Below are 12,374 nucleotides of genomic sequence, written 5' to 3'. Positions count from 1 at the left end.
CCATATCTTCTTGTCAACAAACGGGGCATTGTTTGGATTGTTGTTCGTCACAGTGCCTCTTCCTGTTTGATATCACTTCGCTGCTGTAATTAGATGACTGGTAACGATGACAACGCATGCATCCACGCTGGTTGACTTATGGAATATGGGCCCCGCCTACCTTTACCACGTACCGTGCGCTCGGAGCAAGGCCTCGGCCGTGAAGAGCGGTGCCTGCAGCATGTCGGCCGTCTCCACGATGAGCATGTCCTTCAGCCTGCGCAGGTCCTGGACCTTCAGACCCTCGTAAGGCTGCAGGGCGAGAGGAAGGTCGTGAGGACAAAAACTCCCTGGGGATGCACTTCCTGTCTGCGCACCTCTTTGTGCTGCGGCAGCTTGACCGGGCCGCGGGCGTCGGAGGGCGGCGCCGGCGAGGCGGAGAAAACCATCTGCGACTCCAGGCTGAGGGCCAGCTCGGTGTGGCGATGGCGCTCGGCGTGGTCGCACGGCGTCAGCTTGTCGTCGTCCTCGATGAAGAGGTCGGCGTCGCTCTGGATGAGCAGCTGCAGGACAGGAGAGCAGAAGGTCGGATGCGCCCGCTGGATGGCGACAAGGAGGGCGCTCACCTCCACGCAGCTCTTCATGCCGGAAGCGGCGGCGTAGTGCAGGCAGGTGCTATGGCGGTTGTCGGTGGCGTTGACGTTGGCCTTCTCGTACTGGCCGCCCTCCAGCCGAGCCCCCGTCCAGCTCAGGATCATCTAGTGGGGAGTCCACAGACATCAGCCCCGCCTCCCGCCGCATCCTCTCGCACGCCTACCTGCAGGCTGTCCGCACGCCGCTGCTCGTCCCTCTGGGGGCGGGCCAGTCGCGGGGACAGCGCCCCCTCAGGCAGCAGGAGGATGAGCGGGCCCTGGCACAGCACGTGCAGGCACGTCTCGTTGTGCACGTTACGCTTGTTGGGGTTCCCCTCTTTGCTGAACAAGAAGCACCTGTGGGAGGACCAGGATGGAGATGGAGATGAAGAGGATGATGAAGAGGACCAGGATGGAGATGGAGATGAAGAGGATGATGAAGAGGACCAGGATGGAGATTAAGAGGATGTTGAAGAGGACCAGGATAGAGATGAAGAGGACCAGGATTTAGATGAAGAGGACCAGGATGGAGATGAAGAGGACCAGGATTTAGATGAAGAGGACCAGGATGGAGATGAAGAGGACCAGGATGGAGATGAAGAGGATGAAGAAGAGGACCAGGATGAAGAAGAGGATGAAGATAATAATCAGCAGCCAGATGCATCGTAATAAAAATGTAACAATTATGGAGAGAAGAAGTCCAGCAAGTTATTCTGCTTATCATCCTGGATATAATTGACATGACACACACACACACACACACACACACACACACACACACACACACACACACACACACACACACACACACACACACACACACACACACATACACACACGCAGAGACAGACAGACACACACTCTATGGTTTATGTTTAGGTCCTTCCTTTCTATAGGTCACAAAAGTATCACTAATTATCGATATGGAGCGATATCGTGATACAGTTTTTAGCAATGTCACCCAGCCCTAGTTGGTACCTATACCAGTAGCATGCCTACCAGTGCCATGCCTACCAGTGCCATGCCGACCAGTGCCATGCCGACCAGTAGCATGCCGACCAGTAGCATGCCGACCAGTGCCATGCCTACCAGTAACATGCCTACCAGTAACATGCCTACCAGTGCCATGCCTACCAGTAACATACCTACCAGTGCCATGCCTACCAGTGCCATGCCTACCAGTAGCATGCCTACCAGTGCCATGCCTACCAGTAGCATGCCTACCAGTAGCATGCCTACCAGTAGCATGCCTACCAGTAGCATGCCTACCAGTAGCATGCCTACCAGTAACATGCCTACCAGTAGCATGCCTACCAGTAGCATGCCTACCAGTGCCATGCCTACCAGTAACATGCCTACCAGTAACATGCCTACCAGTAGCACACCTACCAGTGCCATGCCTACCAGTAGCATGCCTACCAGTAGCATGCCTACCAGTAGCATGCCTACCAGTGCCATGCCTACCAGTAACATGCCTACCAGTAGCATGCCTACCAGTGCCATGCCTACCAATAACATGCCTACCAGTAACATGCCTACCAGTGCCATGCCTACCAGTGCCATGCCTACCAGTAACATGCCTACCAGTGCCATGCCTACCAGTAGCATGCCTACCAGTAGCATGCCTACCAGTGCCATGCCTACCAGTGCCATGCCTACCAGTAGCATGCCTACCAGTAGCATGCCTACCAGTGCCATGCCTACTAGTAGCATGCCTACCAGTAACATGCCTACCAGTAGCATGCCTACCAGTAACATGCCAACCAGTAACATGCCAACCAGTAGCATGCCTACCAGTAGCATGCCTACCAGTGCCATGCCTACTAGTAGCATGCCTACCAGTAACATGCCTACCAGTAGCATGCCTACCAGTAACATGCCAACCAGTAGCATGCCTACCAGTAACATGCCTACCAGTAACATGCCTACCAGTAGCATGCCTACCAGTAGCAGCTCATATATTAATGAGTACAGCCCTTTCCTGGTCTACTTGTGGCCAAAACCAGACAGGTGCTCTCTCACCTGAGCAGACGCGTCATGGCGTGGCGACACACGTAGTGCAGCGGCGTGTTGTGCTGGTACTGCTCGCCGTACGAGGCGTTGGGGTCCAGGCCGTCCCTGAACTGGGGGTTGCCCTCGTACAGCTGCCAGGCCAGCGCCTCGTCTCCGCCCACCAGCGCCTTGCGGAACTTGCTGGCCGTGTTCCCCATGGCCGACTCCGGCCAATGTCCTCGCTCCTCCTCGCTGGCTCGGCTGGAGACTTAGAGCCACATGGTTGCACCTTCCGGTCCTGTAGGTCAGAGAGAAGGGAGTTAGAGATTGACTGGAAGCTGCATGGTTGGCCAAGAAAGACCAGAAGCAGAGACAAACAGATCAGTGCCACCATCCATCAGCTGAAGATCTTATCTTAGCGGACAAAGGGAGGAGAAGATGGCAAAGATCATCCTAAAGGAGACAGCTAATGACACCATTGATGGATGACAAGCACCGTCAGTAGCATCCACCCGTGCCTTTCTACCACAATGTAGTGAGCCGACCTCTATTCTGAAAAACCCTTTGAAACCTGTCCATGCCTTCCTGCAGGTGGCAGTGATGCACCATCTACAGGACTTTTTCATGCAGCGCCATCTGCTGGACTTGAAGGATCACTAATCCAAACACCTCAGATTCTGGACAACAAGTCTCCAACTGCAAACTTTGACTGTTGGACCGGACTTGCAGACAGTTGGACTTTTCTACTTCAGGTCTCCTTCATAGTCTTCATCTTCTCCCTAAACAATGCTATTGTGCTTGTTGGAGACGGACACCTGTCGGTTGGAGACAACGTTGGTTGGGGACGGACACCTGTCTATCTGAGACACCTGTTGATTGGAGATACTGGTTGGAGCCACTGGTCTGGTACGGACACCTGTCGGTCGGAGACAGACACCTGTCGGTCGGGGACAGACACCTGTCGGTCGGGGACAGACACCTGTCGGTCGGGGACAGACACCTGTCGGTTGGAGACAATGTTGGTTGGGGACGGACACCTGTCTATTTGGGACACCTGTTGATTGGAGATACTGGTTGGAGATACTGGTCGGGGACGGACACCTGTCGGTCGGGGACAGACACCTGTCGGTCGGGGACAGACACCTGTCGTTCGTGGACAGACACCTGTCGGTTGGGGACAGAAACCTGTCACTTGGAGACAACGTTGGTTGGGGACGGACACCTGTCTATCTGAGACACCTGTTGATTGGAGATACTGGTTGGAGATACTGGTCGGGTAAGGACACCTGTCGGTCGGGGACAGACACCTGTCGGTCGGGGACAGACACCTGTCGATCGGGGACAGACACCTGTCGGTCGGGGACAGACACCTATCGGTTGGAGACAACGTGGTTGGGGACGGACACCTGTCTATCTGAGACACCTGTTGATTGGAGATACTGGTTGGAGATACTGGTCGGGTATGGACACCTGTCGGTCGGGGACAGACACCTGTCGATCGGGGACAGACACCTGTCGGTCGGGGACAGACACCTGTCGGTCGGGGACAGACACCTGTCGGTCGGGGACAGACACCTGTCGGTTGGGGACAGAAACCTGTCGGTTGGAGACAACGTTGGTTGGGGACGGACACCTGTCTATCTGAGACACCTGTTGATTGGAGATACTGGTCGGGTACGGACACCTGTCGGTCGGGGACAGACACCTGTCGGCCGGGGACAGACACCTGTCACTCGGGGACAGACACCTGTCGGTTGGAGACAATGTTGGTTGGGGACGGACACCTATCTATTTGGGACACCTGTTGGTTAGAGATACTGGTTGGGGACGAACACCTGTTGGTTGGGAACAATGTCGGATGGGGACGGACACCTGCCTATTTGTGACACCTGTCGATTAGAGATACAGGTTGGTTGAAGATACTAGTTGGTGACGGACACCTGTTGGTTGGGGACAGTGTCGGATGGGGACGGACTCCTGCCTATTTGGGACACCTGTTGATTGGAGATACTGGTTGGTTGGAGATACTGGTCGGGGATGGACACATGTCGGTTGGAGACGGACACCTGTCGTTGGAGACAATTTTGGTTGGGAACGGACACCTGTTGGTTGGGAACAATGTCGGATGGGGACGGACACCTGACGTTTGGGGACGGACACCTGCCTATTTGGGACACCTGTCGATTAGAGATACTGGTTGGTTGAAGATACTAGTTGGTGACGGACACCTGTTGGTTGGGGACAGTGTCGGATGGGGACGGACTCCTGCCTATTTGGGACACCTGTCGATTGGAGATACTGGTTGGTTGGAGATACTGGTCGGGGACGGACAAATGTCGGTTGGAGACGGACACATGTCGGTTGGAGACGGACACCTGTCGTTGGAGACAATTTTGGTTGGGAACGGACACCTGTTGGTTGGGAACAATGTCGGATGGGGACGGACACCTGACGTTTGGGGACGGACACCTGCCTATTTGGGACACCTGTCGATTAGAGATACTGGTTGGTTGAAGATACTAGTTGGTGACGGACACCTGTTGGTTGGGGACAGTGTCGGATGGGGACGGACTCCTGCCTATTTGGGACACCTGTCGATTGGAGATACTGGTTGGTTGGAGATACTGGTCGGGGACGGACAAATGTCGGTTGGAGACGGACACATGTCGGTTGGAGACGGACACCTGTCGTTGGAGACAATTTTGGTTGGGAACGGACACCTGTTGGTTGGGAACAATGTCGGATGGGGACGGACACCTGACGTTTGGGGACGGACACCTGCCTATTTGGGACACCTGTCGATTAGAGATACTGGTTGGTTGAAGATACTAGTTGGTGACGGACACCTGTTGGTTGGGGACAGTGTCGGATGGGGACGGACTCCTGCCTATTTGGGACACCTGTCGATTGGAGATACTGGTTGGTTGAAGGTACTAGTTGGTGACGGACACCTGTTGGTTGGGGACAATGTCGGATGGGGACGGACTCCTGTCTATTTGGGACACCTGTCGATTGGAGATACTGGTTGGTTGGAGATACTAGTTGGTGACGGACACCTGTTGGTTGGGGACAATGTCGGATGGGGACGGACACCTGACGTTTGGGGACGGACACCTGCCTATTTGGGACACCTGTCGATTAGAGATACTGGTTGGTTGAAGATACTAGTTGGTGACGGACACCTGTTGGTTGGGGACAATGTCGGATGGGGACGGACACCTGTCTATTTGGAACACCTGTCGATTAGAGATACTGGTTGGTTGAAGATACTAGTTGGTGACGGACAGCTGTTGGTTGGGGACAGTGTCGGATGGGGACGGACACCTGTCTATTTGGGACACCTGCCGATTGGAGATACTGGTTGGTTGAAGATACTGGTTGGAGACGGACACCTGTCGTTGGAGACAATTTTGGTTGGGAACGGACACCTGTCTATCTGAGACACCTGTTGCTTGGAGATACTGGTTGGAGATACTGGTCGGGTACGGACACCTGTCGGTCGGGGACAGACACCTGTCGGTTGGAGACAATGTTGGTTGGGGACGGACACCTGTCTATTTGGGACACCTGTTGGTTAGAGATACTGGTTGGGGACGAACACCTGTTGGTTGGGAACAATGTCGGATGGGGACGGACACCGGACGTTTGGGGACGGACACCTGCCTGTTTGGGACACCTGTCGATTAGAGATACTGGTTGGTTGAAGATACTAGTTGGTGACGGACACCTGTTGGTTGGGGACAGTGTCGGATGGGGACGGACTCCTGCCTATTTGGGACACCTGTCGATTGGAGATACTGGTTGGTTGAAGATACTAGTTGGTGACGGACACCTGTTGGTCGGGGACAGTGTCGGATGGGGACGGACTCCTGCCTATTTGGGACACCTGTCGATTGGAGATACTGGTTGGTTGGAGATACTGGTCGGGGACGGACACATGTCGGTTGGAGACGGACACATGTCGGTTGGAGACGGACACCTGTCGTTGGAGACAATTTTGGTTGGGAACGGACACCTGTCTATCTGAGACACCTGTTGATTGGAGATACTGGTTGGAGATACTGGTCGGGTACGGACACCTGTCGGTCGGGGACAGACACCTGTCGGTTGGAGACAATGTTGGTTGGGGACGGACACCTGTCTATTTGGTACACCTGTTGGTTAGAGATACTGGTTGGAGACGAACACCTGTTGGTTGGGAACAATGTCGGATGGGGACGGACACCTGACGTTTGGGGACGGACACCTGTTGATTAGAGATACTGGTTGGTTGATGATACTAGTTGGTGACGGACACCTGTTGGTTGGGGACAGTGTCGGATGGGGACGGACTCCTGCCTATTTGGGACACCTGTCGATTGGAGATACTGGTTGGTTGAAGATACTAGTTGGTGACGGACACCTGTTGGTTGGGGGCAATGTCGGATGGGGACGGACTCCTGTCTATTTGGGACACCTGTCGATTGGAGATACTGGTTGGTTGAAGATACTAGTTGGTGACGGACACCTGTTGGTTGGGGACAGTGTCGGATGGGGACGGACACCTGTCTATTTGGAACACCTGTCGATTAGAGATACTGGTTGGTTGAAGATACTAGTTGGTGACGGACACCTGTTGGTTGGGGACAGTGTCGGATGGGGACGGACTCCTGCCTATTTGGGACACCTGTCGATTGGAGATACTGGTTGGTTGAAGATACTAGTTGGTGACGGACACCTGTTGGTTGGGGACAGTGTCGGATGGGGACGGACTCCTGCCTATTTGGGACACCTATCGATTGGAGATACTGGTTGGTTGAAGATACTAGTTGGTGACGGACACCTGTTGGTTGGGGACAGTGTCGGATGGGGACGGACACCTGTCTATTTGGGACACCTGCCGATTGGAGATACTGGTTGGTTGAAGATACTAGTTGGTGACGGACAACTGTTGGTTGGGGACAGTGTCGGATGGGGACGGACACCTGTCTATTAAGAACACCTGTCGATTATAGATACTGGTTGGTTGAAGATACTAGTTGGTGACGGACACCTGTTGGTTGGGGACAATGTCGGATGGGGACGGACTCCTGTCTATTTGGGACACCTGTCGATTGGAGGTACTGGTTGGTTGAAGATACTAGTTGGTGACGGACACCTGTTGGTTGGGGACAATGTCGGATGGGGACGGACTCCTGCCTATTTGGGACACCTGTCGATTGGAGATACTGGTTGGGGACGGACACATGTCGGTTGGAGACGGACACCTGTCGGAGACAATTTTGGTTGGGGAGGGACACCTGTCTATCTGAGACACCTGTTGATTGGAGATACTGGTTGGAGATACTGGTCGGGGACGGACACCTGTCGGTTGGCGACGGACACCTGTCGGTTGACGACAGACACCTGCCAATTGGGGACGGACAGACACGTGTCGGTTGGGGACGGACAGACACCTCTCGGTTGGGGACGGACAGACATCTGCCGGTTGGGGACGGACACCTGTCAGTTGACGACGGACACCTGCCGGTTGGGGACGGACAGACACGTCTCGGTTGGGGACGGACACCTGCCAGTTGGGGACGGACACCTCTCGGTTGGGGACGGACAGACACCTCTCGGTTGGGGACGGACACCTGACGTTTGGGGACGGACACCTGCCTATTTGGGACACCTGCCGATTGGAGATACTGGTTGGTTGAAGATACTAGTTGGTGACAGACAACTGTTGGTTGGGGACAATGTCGGATGGGGACGGACTCCTGTCTATTTGGGACACCTGTCGATTGGAGATACTGGTTGGTTGGAGATACTGGTCGGGGACGGACACATGTCGGTTGGAGACGGGGACACCTGTCGTTGGAGACAATTTTGGTTGGGAACGGACACCTGTCTATCTGAGACACCTGTTGATTGGAGATACTGGTCGGGGACGGACACCTGTCGGTTGGCGACGGACACCTGTCGGTTGACGACAGACACCTGCCAGTTGGGGACGGACAGACACGTGTCGGTTGGGGACGGACAGACACCTCTCAGTTGGGGACGGACAGACACCTGCCGCTGGGGACGGACACCTGTCAGTTGACGACGGACACCTGCTGGTTGGGGACGGACAGACACGTCTCGGTTGGGGACGGACACCTGCCAGTTGGGGACGGACACCTCTCGGTTGGGGACTGACAGACACTTGCCGGTTGGGGACGGACAGACACCTGCCGGTTGGGGACGGACAGACACCTGCCGGTTGGGGACGGACAGACACCTGCCGGTTGGGGACAGACACCTGCCGGTTGGGGACGGACACCTGTCAGTTGACGACGGACACCTGCCAGTTGGGGACGGACACCTCTCGGTTGGGGACTGACAGACACTTGCCGGTTGGGGACGGACAGACACCTGCCGGTTGGGGACGGACAGACACCTGTCGGTTGGGGACGGACAGACACCACTCGGTTGGGGACGGACAGACACCTGCCAGTTGGGGACGGACACCTGCCGGTTGGGGACGGACACCTGCCGGTTGGTGACGGACACCTGTCAGTTGACGACGGACATCTGCCGGTTGGGGACGGACACCTGTCAGTTGACGACGGACACCTGCCGGTTGTGGATGGACACCTGCCGCTTGGGGACGGACACCTGCCGGTTGGGGACGGACAGACACCTGCCGGTTGGGGACGGACAGACACCTGCCGGTTGGGGACGGACAGACACCTGCCGGTTGGGGACGGACAGACACCTGCCGGTTGGGGACGGACAGACACCTGCCGGTTGGGGACGGACAGACACCTGCTGGTTGGGGACGGACACCTGCCGGTTTAGGACGGACACCTGTCGGTTGGGGAATATATATACTGTACACACATATGTATATATATATATACACACACATATATATATATATACATATATGTATGTGTGGGGAAAAAAATCATCTCTACAGGCCTGTTTCATGAGGGGTTCCCTCAATCATCAGGAGATTTTAATAGAAGCATTCACATACCATGGTTTATATAGGGCACAGAACGGGTAGGTACAGGCTGGTGTAGGGGCGTGGTGATTGGCTCATGTGTTACCTAGGAGGTGTTTCCGTCTGTGACGGCATGCTGACACAATTTTGCTGCGCTTATTGAATATTCAATAACATGGCAAATTCTTGCATCCAGCACACCTTACAATAGTGGTAATAAAAGATGCAACCTATGCTTGAAAGAGAAACTGTTTATTATTTACCGTCCAGACCTGTCATCTTTCAACAAGCGCAGCGAAACTGTGTCAGCATGCCGTCACAGACGGAAACACCTCCTAGGTAACACATGAGCCAATCACCACACCCCTACGCCAGCCTGTACCCACCCACTCTGTGCCCTATATAAACCATGGTATGTGAATGCTCCCATTAAAATCTCCTGATGATTGAGGGAACCCCTCATGAAACAGGCCTGTAGAGATGATTTTTTTCCCCACACATACATATATTGCGCTCTACCACGGTATCGAGCACTATTTTTTGGATAATCTAATTAAGACATATATATATATATATATATATATATATATATATTTGAAAGAAAAGCATGTCATTATGGTGACAAAGCAGCAGATAAGAAGACAAGTCAGCCTGCATCTTGTCACATATTCTACTTAATGACTAGCTTTTATTTGTCTTCTGCTTCATTTCCTACCATCTTACCCACCTCTCACACACACACACACACACACACACACACACACACACACACACACACACACACACACACACACACACACACACACACACACACACACACACACACACACACACACACACACACACACAGAGAGACAGACAACAGAGTGTATGATTAAGTGTTGAGAGAGCACGTGTGGTCCTCACAAAGACTTTCTTCCGGGTGGTCAGTGGAAAGGATTGTTATGATAATAATGATGTTATGATAATAATGATGTTATGATAATAATAATAATTAATACAAAAATAAAAATTGCATTGTTATGGTATTGCTGTGTATTGTTTTGTTGGATTAATTAATAAAAAATAAAAGTTGCATTGTTATGGTATTGCTGTGTATTGTTTTGTTGGATTAATTAATACAAAATAAAAGTTGCATTGTTATGGTATTGCTGTGTATTGTTTTGTTGGATTAATTAATACAAAATAAAAGTTGCATTGTTATGGTATTGCTGTGTATTGTTTTGTTGGATTAATTAATACAAAATAAAAGTTGCATTGTTATGGTATTGCTGTGTATTGTTTTGTTGGATTAATTAATAAAAAATAAAAGTTGCATTGTTATGGTATTGCTGTGTATTGTTTTGTTGGATTAATTAATAAAAAATAAAAGTTGCATTGTTATGGTATTGCTGTGTATTGTTTTGTTGGATTAATTAATAAAAAATAAAAGTTGCATTGTTATGGTATTGCTGTGTATTGTTTTGTTGGATTAATTAATAAAAAATAAAAGTTGCATTGTTATGGTATTGCTGTGTATTGTTTTGTTGGATTAATTAATAAAAAATAAAAGTTGCATTGTTATGGTATTGCTGTGTATTGTTTTGTTGGAATAATTTAAAAAAAAGTTGCATTGTTATGGTATTGCTGTGTATTGTTTTGTTGGATTAATTAACAAAAAATAAAAGTTGCATTGTTATGGTATTGCTGTGTATTGTTTTGTTGGATTAATTAATAAAAAAATAAAAGTTGCATTGTTATGGTATTGCTGTGTATTGTTTTGTTGGATTAATTAATAACAAATAAAAGTTGCATTGTTATGGTATTGCTGTGTATTGTTTTGTTGGATTAATTAATAAAAAAATAAAAGTTCCATTGTTATGGTATTGCTGTGTATTGTTTTGTTGGATTAATTAATAACAAATAAAAGTTGCATTGTTATGGTATTGCTGTGTATTGTTTTGTTGGATTAATTAATAAAAAAATAAAAGTTGCATTGTTATGGTATTGCTGTGTATTGTTTTGTTGGATTAATTAATAAAAAAATAAAAGTTGCATTGTTATGGTATTGCTGTGTATTGTTTAGTTGGATTAATTAATAAAAAAAATAAAAATACAATAAAAAAAGAGGAAAATCAACTAGTGTTTAGTTGAAAAAAACATAGTTCAGCTTTTCCAAGTTCAGGCTGGCTAAAGTAGAAGTTGAGAAGAAAAAAGCTGCAAAGTGTGAATGAGTTGAAAGGACACACCTGGCACAGGTAAACATGCAGGATGCTAACAGGGAGCTAGCTGCTCCATAATGGGGTCACACTAGGCGACGGTTCCTCGGGGACATCCGCGCGGAAGTGGAGCACGGAGCACACAGCACACGGCCCCCCCGACAACGGAGCACTTGTGTCGGCGTGGTGCCTTCCAGGCGGCCCCGGCACTCACCTCGCCTTTGTTCAACAACACAACCGCCGGGGGAACACAAGAAGCCCGCGGTTAGCCGGAAAGAAGGTGTGTGTGTCCGCGCCTAGATGGGCGGCGCTCCGGGGAAGCTAGCAGGGTGTGTGCTACCTCCACTCAACCCCAGCATCGACGTCAAATCTCGGCCGTTTTTTTTACTCACCCCGCCGCCGCCTTCACTCGCTCGCCAGGCGGCCGTCCCGTCGTCGCTGGACCATAACCGCTAACCTCGCGGTCATTCGCTCCTCCACTCGACCATCCTCTCATCCGCCGGGAGCCGGCCGGCAGGGCGGGGGCACGACGACGGCGCTGCCGCGGACAAGACACCGAGAGACGGGGAGAGAGACTGCTGGCCCCCGGTGGACTCATTCACTGTGTGGAGAGAGCAGGTC

General features: G+C 51.5%; 1 protein-coding gene across 3 annotated transcripts in view; it reads right to left on the bottom strand.

Moving 5' to 3' along the window:
- The window catches only part of LOC133577437 (ankyrin repeat and IBR domain-containing protein 1-like), a 38,790-nt gene extending 26,416 nt beyond the window's left edge, over positions 1-12,374 (bottom strand). For all 3 annotated transcript variants that reach the window (XM_072912621.1, XM_061931284.2, XM_072912622.1), the window contains exons 1-6: positions 12,146-12,374; positions 2,634-2,901; positions 797-968; positions 606-737; positions 357-542; positions 174-291 (exon numbers count right to left, since the gene is read on the bottom strand). In XM_072912621.1, coding sequence (XP_072768722.1) covers positions 174-291; positions 357-542; positions 606-737; positions 797-968; positions 2,634-2,821 — 796 coding nt within the window. In that variant the 5' untranslated portion in view covers positions 2,822-2,901; positions 12,146-12,374. The remainder of the gene's footprint in view (positions 1-173; positions 292-356; positions 543-605; positions 738-796; positions 969-2,633; positions 2,902-12,145) is intronic.

The sequence above is a fragment of the Nerophis lumbriciformis genome, linkage group LG37 (genome assembly GCF_033978685.3).
Source record: "Nerophis lumbriciformis linkage group LG37, RoL_Nlum_v2.1, whole genome shotgun sequence".
NCBI classification, from domain to species: Eukaryota; Metazoa; Chordata; class Actinopteri; order Syngnathiformes; family Syngnathidae; genus Nerophis; species Nerophis lumbriciformis.
Note: the sequence above shows the minus strand (reverse complement) of the source record. Positions and strands in the feature narration are given on the sequence as shown.